This window comes from Microtus pennsylvanicus, chromosome 19 (genome assembly GCF_037038515.1).
Source record: "Microtus pennsylvanicus isolate mMicPen1 chromosome 19, mMicPen1.hap1, whole genome shotgun sequence".
In the NCBI taxonomy this organism is placed as follows: Eukaryota; Metazoa; Chordata; class Mammalia; order Rodentia; family Cricetidae; genus Microtus; species Microtus pennsylvanicus.
This window is the reverse complement of record NC_134597.1, coordinates 869,228-890,234: the sequence shown is the minus strand read 5'-3', so window position 1 is coordinate 890,234 and position 21,007 is coordinate 869,228. Positions and strand designations below refer to the sequence as shown.

General features: G+C 40.6%; 1 protein-coding gene across 4 annotated transcripts in view; it reads left to right on the top strand.

Moving 5' to 3' along the window:
- The window catches only part of Pex1 (peroxisomal biogenesis factor 1), a 36,885-nt gene extending 24,785 nt beyond the window's left edge, over positions 1 to 12,100 (top strand). For 2 of the 4 annotated variants that reach the window (XM_075953640.1, XM_075953642.1), the window contains 8 exons: positions 2,825 to 2,889; positions 4,443 to 4,585; positions 4,662 to 4,765; positions 5,439 to 5,615; positions 7,154 to 7,384; positions 8,596 to 8,793; positions 9,086 to 9,216; positions 11,166 to 11,380. In XM_075953640.1, the coding sequence (XP_075809755.1) occupies positions 2,825 to 2,889; positions 4,443 to 4,585; positions 4,662 to 4,765; positions 5,439 to 5,615; positions 7,154 to 7,384; positions 8,596 to 8,793; positions 9,086 to 9,216; positions 11,166 to 11,250 (1,134 nt within the window). In that variant the 3' untranslated portion in view covers positions 11,251 to 11,380. Of the gene's footprint in view, positions 1 to 2,824; positions 2,890 to 4,442; positions 4,586 to 4,661; positions 4,766 to 5,438; positions 5,616 to 7,153; positions 7,385 to 8,595; positions 8,794 to 9,085; positions 9,217 to 11,165 lie in introns of all 4 variants that reach the window. The other 2 variants (XM_075953638.1, XM_075953641.1) reach the window with 2 other exon arrangements.
- Positions 12,101 to 21,007: the final 8,907 nt, after the last annotated feature.

The window sequence follows — 21,007 nt, the reverse complement described above, 5'->3', positions numbered from 1 at the left end:
GAAATGCTGTAGGTCCCAAATGGTGGTGGCGGGCCATGTGGTGGCAGGCAGCAGGCCCTGGGAGCAGCCAGTCCCAGGCAGAGACGGCTGCTGGTCTCAGAGCAGCGGCCCAAGAGGTGGTGGTGGTGGGCCATGTGGCAGCAGACAGTGGGCCCCAGGCAGAGATGGCTGCTGGTTCCAGAGCAATGGCTGGTCCCAGGCAGGGAGACACAAGGCGGGCAGAAGACAGAAACATGGATAGACAGGGTGAGGTTGAATGTTTACTCAGGGGGTTATGGAGGAGGAAGGGTGAGGGGGGGGACAGAGAGAGGGAGGGAGGGAGGGAGGGAGAGAGAGAGAGAGAGAGAGAGAGAGAGAGAGAGAGAGAGAGAGAGAGAGAGAGAAGGGGGGAAGCAGAGAAGTGGGGAGAGAGGCAGAAGCGGGGCTGCCTCTCCGAGAGGAAGATGGAAAAGAGGGGAGTGAGCTCAGGCCGGAAGCTGAAGATCAGCCTGCCTCAGTGGGTGGGGGAGGGAGTGGGCGTGGCTTGTCTCTTAAAGGGACCCAAACCATAACAGTCACGTGCATTACCACATTCCATTACACACATTGGCACACTTTGTTTCGACATTCATTTTCATGGGTTGTTTTTTTCATCAGGCTTTAATGCATATATTTTAACACTAAATTGTTTATTTTGTGTGTATGTGTGGGGGCTCACATGCGAAGGAACAGACTGGGAATAGGTTCTCTCCTCGCACCATGTGGTTCTGTGGACAAAACTCAAGTTGCCAGGCTTGGTGGCTTGTACCTTCTGAGCTACCTCTGCAGTATTCCGTCTGCCAGGCTTTCATGAATAATGCTGTTCTAAAAACCGTGTACAAGTTGTCTATAAACGTACGTTCTCATTTCTTTTGGTAGATACTGAGTCTGCTTAGTTTCTTCGGACACCACCATACTCTTCCTCCCACCACAGGTTTCCTGATTGTGGATCAGTCTCCTATTTGGAGAGCCAGGAGGAAGAGTGATGGAAAGAACTGAGTGCCAATCCGCCTCTTTCTGAGTGGCTTTTAAGTTCTTGTTTAATGCATATTGCCATCATTGTGAATAGAATTTATGTAAATATTAAAAGGAAAAGCATATTGTACTTCAAGGAGAAGAGACTTACAAGAGTAGAGGCAGTCTTCTGGGTCTTTTGCTTGCTGACTGCCTTTTACCCTTTCTAGTTCACACGAGGTCTACAATGTTTTTAGATATAAAGCAAGTGCGCTAACGAAGTCACACTGGCAGATGATTGGGTGATGCTCACAGTCATATGCTGGATAGCTTCATGTCCTTAGTCTCAAGACCTCAGCATTAGCCATTTACCAGAAAATGACTGATTCTGAAGCAAAAGAATTGTATGGTAGTCATACTCAAAACTTACTCAGAACCTGAGCTCCAGGTAAATAATTTGTAATTGGGTTTTGCCTGCCCTCCTTTGTCCTGATTCTGTTTGAAGTAGGTAAACAGGAAGTGATGTTCGTAATAGTGGCAGTGATGGAGAAAGTAGAAACTTCAGTCATCCATCTTCCTTTTTTTCTAGATTTCTTCCAGCCCCTACTGCCTTCCTAAATGTTTTTTAGATTAATGCTTATCCATATATATTTTTCCATTAGGAAGATCTTTGGCAGGTACTGTTCTGTTTTTATTTTTTAAACCCACACAGCTTTAAAAGTGTTCCTAATTTAAGGAAAAATTATTCATTATCAATTTTGCTATATGTAATTGGTGCGGGACAATTCTGTATTCTGTCAGTTATGTTTTAAATAAATGCTGATTGGCCAGTAGGCAGACAAGAAGTAGAGGCGGGGCAATTAGAACAGGAGTATTCTGGGAAGGAGGAAGCTCTTTCCCCCAGTCCTGTCCAGACACTGAAGAAGCAGGATGTGACCTGCTCTGCTGAAAAAGGTACTGAGCCATGTGGCTAACATTGTTAAGAATAATGGGCTAATATACGTTACAAGAGCTAATAAGAAGCCTGGGCTAATGGGCCAATCAGTTTATAATTAATATAGACCTCTGTGTGATTTTCTTTGGGGGTTACTGGCTGTGGGAACTGGGCAGGACAGAAACCCCAACAAGCAGCCCACTCCTACTGTTACATGTAATAACATTTGTTTTCAAAGGTTTTTGCAGTTGAATTTCAGGAAAGGAATTTTATTTTTCACCTCCTCTATAAACAAATTGATTTCAGTAATTGAAGATGCTAAACAGAGTGAATTATATCTCTGTACAATTTATAAGGCTCCCAAAGGTTTGATAGCAATAGAGTTTGTCCTTTTTGAACCATGCAGTACTTCACTAAACAAACCTAGTGCTTCATTGGCATCACTGTCTTGGCAGTAGAGACTCAGCAGAACTTTGTGCTTGAAGCCTACATTCTAATAGTGGAGAGAGACACTAAGTAGACATCCGCATAGAAGCTGCTGCTGGGTGGTGCTAAGCCCAGCAGGAAACGTGGTAAGGAGGCACGAAGTAGCCGGAGGGGGTCACACAAGGTGTTGTCAGGTGAAGCTCAAGAATAGGGACATGTTGACAAAGGCAATAAAAGGCAGTAAAAGCCACAAGCCATGAGAACGTCTAGGACTGTTCTAGGAAGAGGAAGCCAAGGGCAGGGAGTGATTGGGACACCCCAGCACAGTTCATTGTAAGATACAAGAAGAGACGGCCATTCGACCCTAACATTGTAAGATACAAGTAAGAGACGGTCTCTTAAATGTTCTCTAATTCGTTATGTGTAATCAAACCGCAAGCTGTGTTTTTTTTAATTAATTTTATTTCAGCCTGATTTTCTTTTACCTTCTAGGGACCAGAGTTACTCAGCAAATATATTGGAGCAAGTGAACAAGCTGTTCGGGATGTTTTCATCAGGTAGTTTTTATGACTGTTTGAAGTAATAGATAGCTATTAACATTTATTAATCTTGGTTTTGGTCTTATTTTTTTGAAGAACTGATACTTGAAACCTGTGGTCTATTTACTAACAAAGCAAATGACAAGGGTTTTATCTCAGCAAATACTATTTAAAATACAATTTCCAATATTAAATTTTGGAGATTATTTTTATTTATAATAGTAATATTCTTGAAAGTAGAATCATAAGTGCTTGTTCAAAGATCAGACTATTCTGTCTTCCTTCCTTCCTAGGTAAAATCTCACTATACAAGACAGACTAGTCTTGAATCCATGGTCCTTCTGCCTCAGCTCCCTAATTGCTGGAATTAGAAGTATGCACCACCACACTTTTCTTTCCGATTAGATTCTTATATGAAGCAAATAATTATTCCTTATGTTTTTAAGTTCTAAGTTCTTTTTTCTTCTAGTTCCTAATGTATCTCTTACAAGTCAGCATGTGATATATCCAGTTTTATTAATGCTTGTGTTACTGAATATACATAAGATCTCATATTAACACAGAAGATAATACTTAAATTTGAAAATAATTATTCAAGTGTAACAATCATGGGAAGTTTTTAAAGTAAGATTTTATTTTGTTGTAGTCTTCTAATTAAAGGTTTATGTATCTATCATGAAGTTTAAGGAATAGAGCCTTATAAGGGGGAATTATTAAAGTCCCCCATATTGACAAGAGGTTAAATTTACAAAGAATATATAATTCTAAATATTTTATATCTAATAATGCAAGATTTTTCAGAGTGTTTCTAAGAAACAATGAAAAATAATGAGCTTATCATCTTTGAACAGGTTGAAGAATTAAACAGGCATTTCCCAGATGCAGAAGCCAGTGAGCACACATAAAAATGGCCACCGTGAGGCTGGAGAGTTGCTCAGTGGTTCAGAGAGCATGCAGCTCTTCCAGAGAACCTGAGTTTGGTTCCCAGCACCCATATCGGGTGGCTTGCAAATGCCTTTAATTCCAGCTCTAAGGGGTCTAACATCCTCTTCTGGTATCTGAGGACGCATTTCATACACACACACACAACTTAAAAAATACAAATCTTTTTAAATGACTAGCCATGATTAGAACCTATTGACTAAAATTTGGGTTTGAGTCTTTTACTTATCCAGAGGCATGAATCTCTAAACAAGTATCTTAAGCATCTCAAGAGTAAATTTAGAGAGAAGACAAGAAGCAGATATGATCAAAGTACCTTGTGTGCATAGATGAAACTAACTGAGAATTAATATGTAATAAAAATATTTAACACTACTGTGAAGGCAGCAAATTCCAGTTTAAATTTTATGATCCTGAAAATAAGGATAATTGCATCAAACATGCTTTCTTTAAGGGTTAGTTGTGAAGATTAAGATAAATATGTATGTGTATATTATAGTCTATGCTGCATGTGCGTGCATGCGTGTGTGTGTGTGTGTGTGTGTGTGTGTGTGTGTGTGTGTGTGTGTGTGAAGAGTTTGTGAACTCTGGAGCCCTGGTAAAATGTAGAATGTGTTTTTTTCCCCCAGAGCACAGGCTGCAAAGCCTTGCATTCTTTTCTTTGATGAGTTTGAATCCATTGCTCCTCGAAGAGGTCACGACAACACGGGAGTAACAGACCGAGTAGTTAACCAGCTGCTGACGCAGTTAGATGGAGTAGAAGGCTTACAGGGTGAGCCACTGTTAATACAAAACACAGTGTAAGAAGAAGTTACTAAACATCACTCTAAAGTGTTCTTTCCCCTCAGGTGTTTATGTATTGGCTGCTACTAGTCGCCCTGACTTGATTGACCCTGCCCTGTTGCGGCCTGGCCGACTGGATAAATGTGTATACTGCCCTCCTCCAGATCAGGTGATAACATCAACCCGGCAGATGCAAGCGCCACACTCTTTGCTTCTGAGCTTTCCTTCTGCCGTGCAGTAGCAATTGTCCTTAGGAGATCGCTTTGCAGGCAAAGGCTTTGTTAACTGGTTACTCAAAGTGAAAAAGGCCCTAGTTAGGTGTGGGGAATGGCTGTATCAGCCAATAGGAGAAAATCAGGAAACAAAAAGGACTAACACCTGTTTCCTGTCAGAAACCTCTGATTCAGGGCCATGCAAGTGGGGCAGTGAGCCTGTGGCCAGGTCCCGTGGAGAAAGGTTTTTCACCTGTCCTTGTCGTGTTCTGAATGAATGAATGAATGAATGAATGAATGGGCCCAAAAGGTCAAAGCATATGGTCCATGCGCTTGTTTCTTAATAAGTCTCCTTTGTTGGCATACTTGGCCAGATCTAGGAAATAACCTCAGTGTGAATGTGAACTTGTTCATGCCAAACAGTTATACTGGTTTTCATTCATTTTCCTGCCTGTGTCTCCTTTTAGGGACACAGTGCTAAAGACAGATAATATACTTCTAGTACATTCTCCAAACTGCTTGGAAAGCTTGTTAAAAATGTCCAGTTAATTTATAAAGGAAGTTTGAAGAGTCACAATTCACAATGACAGTTGTTTAATGTGTTTGGTCAACTAGTTTCTCTTCCTCCAGGGATCGCGTCTTGAGATTTTAAAGGTCCTCAGTGACTCTCTACCTCTGGCCGATGACGTGGACCTTCAGCACGTGGCGTTGGTGACCGAATCCTTCACTGGGGCTGATCTGAAAGCTCTACTGTACAATGCGCAGCTGGAGGCCTTGCAAGGAAGGCTGCTACCTGGTGGGCTCCATGTGAGTTCCCTGGGAAGGGAGAGAGCAGGTCAGGGTCAGACTCTATGGGGACTTTAATTTGCCATTGTAAATGTTCCAAAATTGGATACGGGATTTGCATAGAATTTTAATCATGAAGATTTGGTATCTCTTTCCCTAACATTGCCATAATATTAACAAACTGTTTGTTATTAGGAAAGTATTAATAGAATGGGGTAGTGTGAATTCACATAAATAGAAAAATAACTAAAGTTTTCAGTTATTTTATGCTTCTGACCGGTTACTGTTTGTTTTGAAGAAGTGGCAGTCTCCTGTGATGAAACACGGGACCTCATCTCACATCCTCTTCATTCTTCAGTGACTTCCTTACTTCCTGATGCTAAATATCCCAGCCCCAGAACCAGTGTTTTCTCTAATAATGGCATTTCATTTTCAATTATTGCAGAAGATAATCTACATTATAGACTTTGCCTATATTTTCTAGGAAGCTTTTCAGTATATTTCCCTCCACCAATTCTTGTTAGAAACATCTGTAGGTCCTAAATTTTTTAAATAGTTACAAGTCAAGTGTATGTGGGGGGAGCCAGGGATGCTCGTGTGCATGACGTGTGGAAGTCAGTGAGCAACCTTGGGTGGCGTTCCTCAAGTATCTTCCCCCTTTTGAGACAGGGTCTCTCACTGACCTGAACCTGTGGATAGGCTGGCTGACCAGGAAGCCTCTATGCCACACTGTCCACGCCCCCAGCACGCTGATGACAATTCCACCTGTATCCAGACTGTTTATGTGTGTTCTGAGGCTGAGCTCAAGGCCGCATGCATGCACGTCACTTTACCTACCGAACTACCTCCACAGTCCTTGGGTCAAGTTTTTGCTGTTTATTTTAGCAAGCCATTATAGTGAGTGGGTTTTTTGTTGTTGTTGTTTTATTTCTTTATGGTACTAGGGATTGAGCTAGGAGCCAACACATACTAGGCAGACTCTGCACCATTCAACTACATCCCTATCCCTGCCTGAAGGTTTCTTCTTTCTCAACCCCCTTTTCATATGAGTACTTTATAAGTATATATGTGTACACAGACGTACACACTCTATGATTGATATAAATCATATTATAAACATAATAAAAACAAAAATGAGTGAAAGGCAGAGATGGAGAAATAAAACCTGGATTCCGGGTTCTACTTTTGTTTTCATTGGGAAAGTTGATGGATTTTCTACATACTCCATTTTAGTCTTCCCTTACTGTAATAGTTGTGTTGTGTAGGGCTGGACCTGTAGCTCAGTTGGTAGCATGCCTAGAATGTACCAAGCTCTGAACTCACCCCCAACACCAGGTAAACCAGGCATGCTGGTCCATCCTAAGTTATACACAAATATAAGGCCAGCATGGGCTACATAAAACCTTGTCTCATAAAAACATTATTATTGTGTACCTGGCATCCATAAAGGATTGAGAGCTTGCTGAGAAGCGTGTTCTGTGGAGTGGTGTCATCTGCTGTTATCTCTAGCTATGGAGTACTGAATGGAGTCTTACACTGGCTCTCTCTGTGTCCTCTAGGACGGAGGCTCCAGCTCTGACAGCGACCTAAGTCTGTCCTCCATGGTCTTCCTCAACCACAGCAGTGGCTCTGATGACTCAGCTGGAGATGGAGAATGCGGCTTGGATCAGTCTCTTGTTTCTCTTGAGATGTCTGAGATCCTTCCAGAGGAATCAAACTTCAACATGTACCGGCTCTACTTTGGAAGCTCATATGAATCAGAACTTGGAAATGGAACCTCTTCTGACTTGGTATGTTGTGTATTCGTCATTGTGTGACTCTGATACATAAAGATACATGTTGATGTGACATTGAACTAGGATTTATCTCCTAACCAGCCCCACATAGTCTTTCTGGTGGTTGGTCTGCAATAAAAATAGTCTTGCTTTTTTTAATTTATGCCAATTAGTTATTTTCAGTCCTTGTTAAGCATTTAAGCAGGAGCAAAGAAGTTGGTTCTTCAGGGCCCAGATGTGGGTGCCTTTATGGTCTTCTGGGTATTTCTCTCCTCGTCGGCAATCTTAAACCCTTTTTACTCTGAGATCTATTTAATAGTAAATATAAACTTTATTGTCACGAAGTACTAATGTCTAAAATTCTTAACAAAAGTGTTACCTATCTGTGATTCTTTTTATGGAAAATATGAAAAGATGCAATTGTATATATCAACAAGGAAACTATTTAGGTTAAATGTAGGCAACATCCTTATTTTTTCTCTTTATTTTAAATATATACCCACTGAAATTAATATTGGCTTACTATTACTTTTTTAATATATAATATTTTTACATGCATGGTTACTTTTTATACATTTTCTTTAATAATTCAGATTTCTAAAAATATAAAAATACTACTTTTATTCCTAAGAAGTGGGTTTTTTTTAATATTACACACACATATAATTTAATTGTTTCCTATTTTTCAGCGTCTCTAGAATACTGGGGACCCTTAGCATAACTATCTCCTAAGCACTTAGCAAAAGGGCTTGGGAGACGGCTGCTCTTGAAGAATTCTGACTCCCAGGCCCGGCACGGGATACGTATTTGTGATTCCAGCTGGGGGGCACACTCCCCGGATGATCGCTGAGGTTTGCTAGCCAGGTCAGAGTCTGTCTCAGAAAATAAGGTGCAGAGAAACACTGAGCTCTGGCCTCCAACCCCTCCCGCATTCACTTACACGGAAAGCTACGAGTAAGGCTCATGTCGAACCTCTCTTTGGCCATCAGTTAACAGATTTAAGCTTAAAACCTAAGTTCAGGTTGTTGCTTGAGGGGTATGGTCTCTGGTAGTCTGCCTGTGCTCAAGGATGGCCTCATCCTAAAAGCACCAGACAGACATACAGTTGGGAGGGGAAAGTGGTGAGGGGATGGATTTGCTCAAAACTCAAGTGCATCTGTGAAATTCTCGGTAGATGTTAAAAAGCAAGCAAAGTTTCCATTTTCATCTTCTTGCCCATCCTGCAGAGTTCACACTGTCTCTCTGCACCAAGCTCCGGGACTCAGGATTTACCTGCACCTCCTGGAAAAGAGCCAGTGTTTATACAACATCCTGTGTTTAGGACATCTTCCCAAGAAGGCCACCAAGACCTTACTCAGGAGCAGAAAGACCAGCTGAGGGCAGAAATCAGCATCATCAAAGGCAGATACCGGAGCCAAAGTGGAGTATGGCCTTTTCCCCTCAGAACTGTTAAAACCTTAAAAAAAAAAAAAAACTTAAAAACTTCAAAGTTGCTCTTCCCTTTTTGACGCGTATTTCTTTGCATTTTAGCTGAGCCACATCTCCAAGCAGAGCGCTGAAGCGCAGTGGCTCAGTCAGAGGCTGTCAGGGCCCTTGCTCTGGAATTGTCCTTGGAGAAAGAGTGTATGCTTTTTAGGAAAAAACTGACAAGAAGAAATGACACTTTATTCCTTGAATTGCTGAGTTAACATTTGTTTAATCTGCTTTTTATTTAAGGAGGATGAATCCCTTAATCAGCCAGGACCAACCAAAACCAGTTTTGCTGTTAGCCAGGCACATTTAATGACTGCGCTTGCTCACATGAGACCGTCCATAAGTGAAGATGAAGGGAAAGATTTTGCTGAGCTGTAAGTAACCATAAGAAACATATTATTCACCAAAGCTCTTTTGTGTTTAAATATTTGTTAAACATTTGGAAGCTAATTTAAAAATATACATGGTTAAACTGGGGTTGTAAGTCACACAGCATCTGCCGAGGATGTGCAAGGCCCTGTTTATCCCATTCCTGTAACCAGAAAAGAAATTGTTATAGCTATGCACTCAATTAGATTTTGTTTAATATAACTTGTTATATTATATTTGAGTTATATTATAACTGATTTTAGAAAATGAAGAAATAAAGCCAGCAAGTGGTGGCGCATGCCTTTAATCCCAGCACTCAGGAGGCAGAGGCACTCAGTTTCTGAGTTCAAGGCCAGCCTGGTTTACATAGTGAATTCCAGGACAGTCATGGCTACTCAAAAAACAAAACAACAACAACAACTATATGTGTATGTACACATATAAACATACATATACTGGTTTTGCTTATAAGATGATTTATATTTTATTAGTGTTGACATTTACACAGAATTTTCTTCACTTATGGAAAGTTTAAAACACTAGAATTTATAGTCTTCCCACAGTTTACACTGTGGCTACTTTGAATGGTGGACTGGCTAATATCCTGTCAATGATTCAGCATAATTTAAAAATATTTATTCCTGGTTTGTTTGAGAATAAACACTTCAGTTTTGCAGTTCTGAGGTGAGATGTGTATATGTCCGCAGTGTGTACTTACTGCACAAATATCCAAAACAAAGAGAAGAAAGAATAAGAAAGGAAAACTTCCTTAATCTCACACTGTAGCACAAATACTAAAAACCCAGAGATAGGTATTGGGGTTCAACCTGAACATCAGAAGAACAAAGCAGCCAGCCCCTGGCTGTTACCTCTACCTCAGACCAAAAGTGGGTGAGATTCTGTCTCCATGAATCCTGAAAGACTCCACACCCCACACTCTGCTCTCTACCAAGTTCCTGTCTCTTCTACCCAGCCCTAGCACTCCTGTCTCCACCTCCCTAGTGCGGGGATCTCCTTTGTGTGAGCTCTGTTTCTCTTTAGATTGATTCAATCTTGTGTAGCCCAGGGTGGCCTTGAACTCACAGAGATTGAGTAATCTCCGAGTCCTGGGATTAGCGATGGGTCCCACCACTCCATGGCCAGTATGGCTGCTTTGCTCTCTGATCTTCAGGCGAGCTTTATTTATTAAAACACAAATAATATAACACTATATCACATGACTTTATGTAGTTAACGTTTTTCTCACTACAATGAGAATGCCCTACCTGTGCTGCTAGGCCCCCATCCCTTTAAGGCATCCGGCCATCGTGAACAGTTTGACAGGCTATGCAGGGCCACTTTGTGGTGTTTAATGCCAGTTTCTAGTGTGTCTCTGCCACAGTATCCAGGACTTGACATTTATGTTGTCTCCTGGTTCTCACTGCTATTCTGGAAGCAGTGTGAAGCCAAATGTTTGCTCTTCTTTCATTAGTTCACTGGGATAAAGGTAGAATCATTCCATGATAATGGTACCTGTGACAGGGTACTAACATATTGCCAACTTGCTATAGCTAGTGTTCAGTGTCTTTCAGTGACAGAAACAGGACACCAGATCTCAAACCCTCCCACCTCAGTGTCCCACTGCTCAAATCAGGGCTGATTTGATTGCAGAAAAATTATGTCTTACTTAGTAATTTCCCTGCCTTTGAATAAAACTATAGAAGTTATAATTTTCATATTGTTCATTGCAATTTTTATTTTATCCTGTCCAATCTGCTGTTTATTTTCTTCTTTTTTCTATTAGACTACAACTTTGAAGAATTATTTTAAATAGTTTTTTAATGTTCTCTACAATTTTTTTCAGTTATTTTCCTTTCATTCTTAAAACATAAGGCTGTTTTTAAAAGAATCCATTATCTTTGTTTTGTAATTATTAAGTATTATCCACTGTATATCATCTCTCTTACTTTTTAAGGTATGAAAACTTTCAGAATCCAAAGAAGAGAAAAAGTCAAAGTGGAACACTGTTTCGGCCTGGACAAAAAGTAACTTTAGCATAGAAGAGACTTGATATTTTCTAGGATGTGATTGTTTGTTTGTTCTGATGGTCTGTCCCTCAGTGAAAATTATAAAAATGAAGTCTGTAAATTTTTTTTAATTTAATAAATTTGGTTAACCTATGAAAACACAGAATGGTAAATGCTATGATTATTATATAATGCTCAGGACTATCTGAGATTAATAGGGAAGCTAAATGAAGGTATTTATAACAGATTGTGTATTTTATTTCCATAAGTCTATATTAAATCCTTAATGAAATGAAGTGCGATCAGTGTTGGCGTTGACTTGTCCTCTAGAGGAGAGATTTCTTAGCACTAGGCAGCCTGCAGCCTCGCAGCTTCTTGACTGTTTTGGAAAACTATATATTCTGTTATCTTCTGATGTTTTAATTCAAACATGACAGTTCGAATAAATTGCCTGATAGACTTTTGATCCAGCCCCCAATCCAGAATTTTTAAATGTTCTTTTTTTCCCTGATTGTAGCATGATATCTTGATATTTTCTTAGTATGTGAACTAATTTGTAAAGTCAGCCACTATCAACACAAACAGTATCTCTAATATCTAGTAACTCATATGAAAAGGAAGAGAGAGTTAATTAAAATATAGAGATCAGCTGTGAAATAGCAATGTGGGTGAGGGCACAACAGCCTTGTTGACAGCTGCCATTGAGATGGCACCCTGACGACCCAAGTTCTATCCTGGAACCCACGTAAAGATGGAAGGAGAGAACTGATTCAACATAGTTGTCCTCTGACCTCTGCACACACTGTGATACATAAAACTACGCACACAGCAAATACATGCAATAAAAATGAATGAAATAAAAATGTATTAAAAGCAAAAGGGCACTGAAGGCTTTTACCTGAGCATTTGTTCACACAGAACACAAATATTCTTAGCCTGCTCTTTCCCCTAAGCCTCATCGCCAACTGTACTCTGTAATTAAACCTTGTTATCTAGTTATTAGCTGCCATCTATGAGTCAGCATAGCTTCTGATTGCAGATATCTCTCACTTCTAACAAAATTAAGGGGATAGATTGCTCAAAAATTCTTCCATAAGAGCACAACAGTAACTATAGGTAACAATATGATATAATGGGAGGAAAGTAGAGGGAGCAGAAGGGGGGCAGTGGGAACTGGATTTGGCATATAAATGAGAAAAGATACAACACGATGTAATACAAATATTATTTCAGAGGTCTAGAGAAACAAATTTGAACATTTAGGCTGTAAATATTAAAGGGATAGATACAATTGCTATGATTTAAATATGACATTAGTAGATATGTATCAAAACATGTTGGCCTCACTATTATGGATAACTTATATTTCTACTTGTTAATTTTTTTCAAGTGAAAAAATTTTGGATGGGTTTACAGCATAAATTTATAACCACATCCTTTGGGAGGCTAAGGCAGGAAAACCTCTTGTTCAAAACCAACCTAACCTACAGAATGAGATTCTAAATTTTTTTTTTAAAGAAAACCTACACCTTTGGGGAATTTCTCCACTGTTGTCAGAGCCTCTCCTCAACTTAGCAATATGTTCTATTTATTTGGTGAGCCACAGTGGTGTTCTAGGTTTCTAGGACCTCGTATCTTCAGGCATCTTCCCAGTGCGCCTGGGATAGAGTCTACAAGATTCGTAGCAAGTACTGATGATGTTATTGCAGAACCCTTCCCCAGTGGGCCTGACTTGTTCATTCTTGATCTGACCAAGGTCTGAGAATTTGGTGAAAGGCCATCACGATAAAGTAATAGGCCTTCATTTACTAATAGGTTTTTAAATTTTTCTATGGATCAGTGCCTGTGCACCTTGGTCTTAAAAACACCATTTAGGACCGGCACTCCCTGTAGGTCAGCCTGTGGGCATTAGCAGGCTGACTTTCCTCCACTTGTCACATCCACCTGGTCTTTTGCAGTTACCTAACCGCTACTGTTTTATGGTCCTCTCATCTCCTCTGAAGCTACCCATTTCTCTCCTGCAACACATCCTGTGACATCCTGATGTCGGTTACTCAGGTTGACTCAACATCCTTTCAAAGAACCTCTCTGCTTCCTGAGCTCTGGAAAGTGAGTTTCTGAGTCACCTGATCTCCACTGTGGCCACATGTGATCATGTGGTAGTGTACTTAGAAGTCCCCAGGGCAGCCTTACTTTATAGCATAAAGTTACAATGTTTGGAGCTCATCTTGAAACCAAGAAGGTGAAAAAATTGAGACCAATGATGGCAAATCAAGAAAACAAAACGTGATGGTTTCCTGGCCACTGAGCTGACAGAGCACAGCAGCTCTGCTGTCCAACAGTGAGCCCTTGTTTGTGTTGTAAACCACAGTTGGGGTGATTTCTGTCACAGTCCAGCCACAATGGGTGCCTACATTCCAGGGTAGGGGTGTGTGCATTAGAAATGTCAGGTAGTAGGAACAGAGATAAGAAAAAAACACAGAGGCATAGGATAGTACTGGAGGGCAACTCAGTGAACAGTGAATACTGTGTTTGCCTGTGTTTATTTTCCATATACTTTTATACCCAATCCAACAGGGGGAAGAAGGCAAAAGACTGCCTTAACATGACACAAAGGACAACCAGAGCAGGTACTCGCTTCAATACATGAGACACCAAGCCATTATTTCCTGACATGTCGTGCTTTGGGCAGGATATACAGTGAATACACTCTAGACCAAGTATCCTGTACGCAGCCACTCCCTATGTCAAACCTCCTATTTTAAAACGAAGGAGCAGGAATAGGCTTGAATTCTCTGACCTTTGGTCAGGGTGGAGCAGATCCACCTCTATGGACCATCTTAATGTCCAAAACACCAAGTAACCACACCCTAGGTCAGGGTTTGTAGCCATACCTGTCGTCAACAACTTTGACAACAAAAATAAGCTCAAATTTTCTGACCTACAGTCAAGGTGGAACAAGCACCCACCTGTGGGTCCCCACATTTGTGTCTCTTGGGGGCTCCTGCTTAGCTCTAACTTCCTACCTACAGTGACACATAGCTCCCATAGTTGCTAATCCCCCACCTTTGTCAAATCCCATGTAAGGCAACAGTCTCCTCTTCCTGGCAGTCAGTAATAAACCAGGTTTGCAGTTTCTGCAGGAGTTCCTTGGTGTCTAACCTGACATCCAGCCTTGGTGGACCAGCTGATGGGAAGACCTCCAGCGGGAACACAGGCTCACAACTGGCCGGTTTAACTTTTTTCTCTTCTTTCTGTATCTCATCCAGTTGTTTCTGTGCTACATTGCAACTCCACAGGGTCAGGTTCTCCTCTTCTTTGCTCGCCGTACAGTAACCTAAAATACTACCTGGCAGTGGGAATAAGCAAATGAATAAGTAATAGAAATGTTGATGAAATCATTATTTCTCAACTGAAATTGAGGTAATCTTGAAGGAAGGAGAAAAAAACAAAACTTGGAAGCCAAAATTTAGATGTGCCCCAAGGCTAAGCACATCATCTAAAGTCATCCCAGCTTCCCAGAAATGATCTCCAAAGAGAGAAATGTGGAGCCAAAAGTTTATATTGGTGTTGGCTTGAAAGAGTAAAACTGTTAAACCTACTGACTGGAGGGAAGCATAAGAGCTCTGCCTTAAAAAAAGATTAATTTGGCCGGGCGGTGGTTGCGCACGCCTTTAATCCCAGCACTCGGGAGGCAGAGGCAGGCGAATCTTTGTGAGTTCGAGGCCAGCCTGGTCTACAAGAGCTAGTTCCAGGACAGGAACCAAAAAGCTACGGAGAAACCCTGTCCCCTGTCTCAAAAAAATAAAAAAAAAAAAGAAGAAGATTAATTTATAAGTCAAACAAGAAAAGATCCAAAGGGCTCCCCCTATCCGGGCTTGGGCTTTGGTTCGGGTGATCCTGACACCAAGAAGGTCAGGATCATGGGAAAATATGGGACCTGCTGTAGTACATCCCTCCAGAAAATGGTGAAAATTGATATCATCTCTCTTGCTCCTTTTGTGGTAAGACCAAGATAAAGAGACAAGTTGTTAGCATCTGGCACTGTGGTCCTTACATGAAAAGTAGCTGGTGGAACCTGGACCTACAGCACCACACCTGCTGTCACAGTCAAGCTGCCATCAGAAGATGGAAGGAACCAAAAGACCAGGAGAAATGCTACCATTTGAGATTGCCTATCCTGCAATGAATGGGTAAATTCAAGAGAAAAAAAAATCCAATTTTTTTTCTCCTTTACAAACCAACTTGGTGACGTGCTATGGGACAATGATTTGTACCCTGTCAATTCTCTTTTAATAAAATACTGATTGGCCAGTAGCCAGGCAGGAAGTATAGGAGGGTCAATGAGAACAGAAGAATTCTGGGAAGAAGGAAGTCCTAGTCCATAGTCATGACCCAGCCACAGAAGAAGCAAGATGTGACTGCCTTGCCAAATAAGGTACTGAGACACATGGCTAACATAGGCAAGAATAATGGGCTAGTATAAGTTATAAGAGTTAATAAGAAGTCTGAGTTACTAGGCCAATCAATTTATAATTAATGTAGACTTCTGTGTGATTTCTTTGGGACTTAATGACTGTGGGAACTGGACAGGACAGAAACCTCAGAGAACAGAAAAGCACCCACATGGACATCTGCATCCACATAAAGCCTGAGAGAGTTTGGGAAGTAATTCTCGACAAAAAATAGGCAAGAATAATGGACTAATATGAGTTATAAGAGTTAATAAGTCTGAGCTAATAGGCCAATCAGTTTATAACTAATGTAGACTTCTGTGTGATTTCTTTGAGATTTAATGACTGTGGAAACCGGGCAGGACAGAAACCTCAGACAACAATGACCAGATGGTTTCAGCTCAGAATTCTACAAGATTTTCAAAGAAGAACTAATACCAATACTCCTCAAATTATTCCACACAATAAAAACAGAAGGAACATTGCCAAACTCGTTTTATGAGGCTACAATTACCCTGATACCCAAATGACACAAAGACATTACTAAGAAAGAGAATTACAGCCCAATCTCACTCGTAATATTCAATATAATATGGAAAATATTAAATAAAATACAGGGAAATCGAATCCAAGAACACATAAAAATGATCATCCACCATGATCAAGTTGGCTTCATCCCAGAAATGTAGGGATGGTTCAACATATAAAAATCTGTCAATGTAATCCACTATATAAACAAACTGAAAAATAAAAACCATATGGTCAGCCGGGCGATGGTGGTGCACGCCTTTAATCCCAGTACTCGGGAGGTAGAGGCAGGCGGATCTCTGTGAGTTCGAGACCAGCCTGGTCTACAGAGCTAGTTCCAGGACAGGCTCCAAAGCCACAGAGAAACCCTGTCTCGAAAAACCATTAAAAAAAAAACCATATGGTCATCTCATTAGATGCTGAAAATACCCTTTAACAAAATACAACATCCCTTCATGATAAAAGTCTTGGAGAGAACAGGGATACAGGAACATACCTAAACATAACAAAGGAAATATACAGCTAGTCAACAGCCAACATCAAACTAAATATAGAGAAAATCCCAGCAATCCCACTGAAACCAGGATAGAAAGCATAGCATCATTAGTAGATTACTTAATGAACCAAATATTATATGATTCTAGAACTTGTTTTATAAACTTGCTAACAAGAGAGTTTTCTCTCTTTAAATCTGATTTCTTCTCTTAACCTCCTGGGGGAAGCTGGAGAGTCAGTGATGCAAAGACATACACAATTACATAGCAAGCTCGGGCCAGCCTGGGCTACATAAGACCTTGTCTCAAAACAGCTAACCAACCAAACAAGACCATTTGAAAAAACAAAACACCCAAGCATGCCCAGGAAAATTACGATAAAGCCTCTCTTTTTTTTCTGGTTCACAATAAAACTTAATTATGAAAGTGTGCAATGTATCCATGTAGGCACAGGCAACGCAAATCATCAAATAAACAATTTTCTATCCATTGTGCACATGATTTTACCTGCTTATTGCCAAAATGGAATTGTGATTGTCTTAGTCACTCTCCTTTGAAGAGACATCATAACCAAGAAAACTCTTATAAATAAAAGAAAGCAAAACTTAATCTGGGACTTGCATACAGTTTCAGAGGCTTAGTCCATCATGGCGGGGAGGATGACACTGGAGCAGCTGAGATCTACATCCCAATTCTTAAGCAGAGAAAGACTCTGGGCCCTGGTCTTTGAAACCTCAAAACCCATCCCCAGTATCACACTTCCTCTAACAAGTTCACACCCTCTTCAATCAAGCCACACCTCCTAATACTTCTCAGATGTCACTCCCAGGTGACTAATGAATTTGAGTTTATAGAGGCCATTTTTATTCAAACCACCAATGACTTAAACCCTTTCTCTTAAAACTTATTATTGTGCACACATGATGTATGTATATAAATGGAGGGACTGTATGCCACAGGGCATATGTGGAAGTCAATGGTCAGTTCTGTGTAACTGGTACTTTTCACCTTTTCTTTCTGGTGTTAGAACTCATGTTGCAGGCTTACAACTGCATGTACCTTTAACAGCAGATCCACCTTACTGCTCCCCTGCTTTTCTTTAATGAGATGGTGCCTTGCTTTGTAGCCAAGATGAGCCTTAAACTCTTGAACCTTGGCCTCCCAAGTAGGACTACAGGTACAGGCATCACACTCAGCTTGATTCATGCATATGCAATGTATGTATGTGTGCATGAATGTGTATGTCTGCATGTGTGTAAAGGTCAAAGCACAGCTTCAGATGTCATTTCTAGGACCTGTTCATCTGTTTTTAAGTCAGGCTTTCTTGCTAGGCTGGAAGCCACTGGGCCTTAGGGCTCTACCTCTCTCCACCTTCCCAGCAATGAGAATACATGTGCCACCACGCCTAGCTTTGGCACATGGGTTATGAGGCTCAAACTTGGGTCCTTGTTTACAATGAAAGGACTTTACCAACTGAGCTACCATCTCTCCCCTGATTCATACTGCTTGAAGGAGAACTTACATAAATTCTGTAAAATTCATAACCAAGAACTAGGATAGGCTGAGATAGTTTTCTCAAATATTCATGTGTAAGGTTCATCTTTTTAAATAAGTTAAAATAATCTACTACTAACTAGAAACATGACAATGTGAAATTTTGCTTCATTTGATTATTCACAGGAGAATAGAAAGTTAATCCTGTTGTCATGGCCTAGCATCAATCAACTAAGATGTCTACTGTTACTTTAACAGGACCTAAATTGGGTATCATGGAAACCCCAGATGAATAAACACACGCACACGCACACGCACACGCACATCCACATCCTCTGCACAGAGAAACACTCCTTTAGGGTAGGAATGGGATCACAGAAATCCAAAGTAAAATGCAATCACAAAGAAAGGTTAGACCGATTTCTAGAGGCCAGGGGCTCTGGAAAAGTTGCATGAAGACAGAATTTAAGGGCTTTGGGGTGGGGATGTAGCTCAATAGCAGAGCACCTGCCTAGACTGTATGAAACCCCGGGTTTGATCTGTCGAACACAAAAATTTAACAAGAACCTTGGGAAAATCTTCAGTAGAGTAGAACTGAGCAGTGCGAACAAGGGCACGCCACCAGGAAAACAAGAAGGGTAGGCGTCAGATAGTGTGATGGTAACTGGGAAGAGGGAGGCAGGTGGGGGACACTGGCGAGGTCTACCAGAGCAAGCTTCAGACATCATCAATACTAAACAATGACAATCACTCGAGTTGGTTGTTAGGAAAATGAAAATTCAATATACTATAAAAGATACTTCTACCAGTTTATAAAGAAATGGCCAGAATAAAAAATGGTCTTGGATTTTGCTTATTTTCTTAGAGTCTCTGTGCAGTGCTGGCTAGGTCTGGAACTTGCTATGTAGACCAGGCTAGCCTTGAATGATAGAAATTCTCTTGCCTCTGCCACTTGAGTGCTGAGATTAAAGACGTGTATCTGCTCAGTTTTGTTTGAGACAGAATCTTTGTGTAGTCTGGCTGTCCTGGAACTCATTCTGTAGACCAGGTCGGCCTTGAGCTCAAAGATCTGCCTCTCTGCCTCCAAAGTGCTGGGATTAAAGGGGTGTGCCACCACTGTCCAGCCTAATTTGGATTTTTAAATGCCTTAATTTAAATAAATGTTAAATGTTCATTTTTATCAATAAGTCAATCTTTAATTTTTCTAAATTCTGTTACTTATGGATGATTAATCTTTTCTACTTTGAATTTCAAGTACAACAAGATTGATGTTTCAATTTAATACCATCTTGGGAGAGGCATCCTATTTCCTATTTAAGTAGTTCAACTGAAATAAAGAAATCCAAAATAAACTCATTATAAAAATATTTTTTAATCCCAAACTGGAATATTAACATTTAGAAAGTCATTTCCAACAATATTCACCAAAAACGCTTTTGTGTTTTGTTTTGTTTTCTGAAATTTTCAAGATAGAGTTTCTTTGTAGCTTTGGAGTCTGTCCTGGAACTTGTTCTGTCAACCAGGCTGGCCTCGAACTCACAGAGATCTGCCTGCCTCTGCTTCCTGAGAGTTGAGATTAAAGGCATGTGCCACCACTGCTTGGCTATTTACTGTAGGAATAAGCTTTTAAAGTAGACAGATGCTTCTTCCCAACTTTGGGGCTATAAAAAAGGGTAAAGAGTCCTGATGAAAATCATTAATATCAAATCAAATTCCCATAAATTCCTGTGGTTAAAAACATCCATCTGGATAGATCAGGACAGAGACAGCAAGTGGGTGCCTGCCCACTCCTTCCCCATTATGTGACCAAACTGCACTTGAAACATATACAACAGGCGTTCGCAGGGGAGGCACACCATGAGACCTCAGCAAATGGTTTAACTCTGAGTCTTCACTATCAAAACTAATGACCTAGTATTAGTTACTTCCAAAATAGTCACCAGTCACTATCCTAACAATAGTCAGAAAATTATTACAGGGGCTGCTGCTGCCTACGTGGAAAGAGGGGATGCCTATGCCGCGGACCAAAGGCACGACTGAAGAACTACCTCACAGGAGCGTAGATGTTAACAGTAAAAGGCAGTTTGTCTGAGAGCATGAGATGAATGTTTTAGAGAGCCAGGGCTAATAAAATCACCTACCAATTGCTTTATGACTAAAGCAGCTTAGGTCTGCTTCCGGAGAAGGGAAAATGATTGTGTAGCTTTGGGAAACATACTGGTCACATTTTTATTTAGTGCTTGATCAAAATCTAAAATGTAAGCCAGGTGTAGTCGCACACACCTTTAATCCCAGTTCTCTTGAGTTCAAGGCCACCCTGGTCTACAGAGTGAGGTCTAGGACAGCCAGGGCTACACAGAGAAACCCTCTCTTGAGAGGGAAAAAACAATAACAAAACTCAATGTTTTGCATCTATACAAAAATACAATTTGCCTTATGAGTTTCTAGGAATAAACTGTGAGGAAAAATAAACACTTCATGTTTCTAATGGTTTCCCTGCCACTTCTGTCTGGGAAAATATGCATGGAATTTAATGTTAAACTTCAAATTTATTCTTTTTCCACCCTATTATTTTTAAGCAACAGGCATTAAACAAGCTAGTAATTACGGGTAGTAGGATTAAAAAATTCCTCAAGCCATGTTTCTATGTAGGAGCTTCATCAAAGTATCTGGCATCAACCAGCCTTGGTGCAACAGGTCTGTAATCCCAGCACTCAAGAAGCGCGAGGCAGGGAGATCTCAAGGTCAGGCCACCCTTGACTATGCCTGTCTCAAAAATGTAAAGAAGGAAAGTTGAAAGAGAAAAATGTGTGGCATATC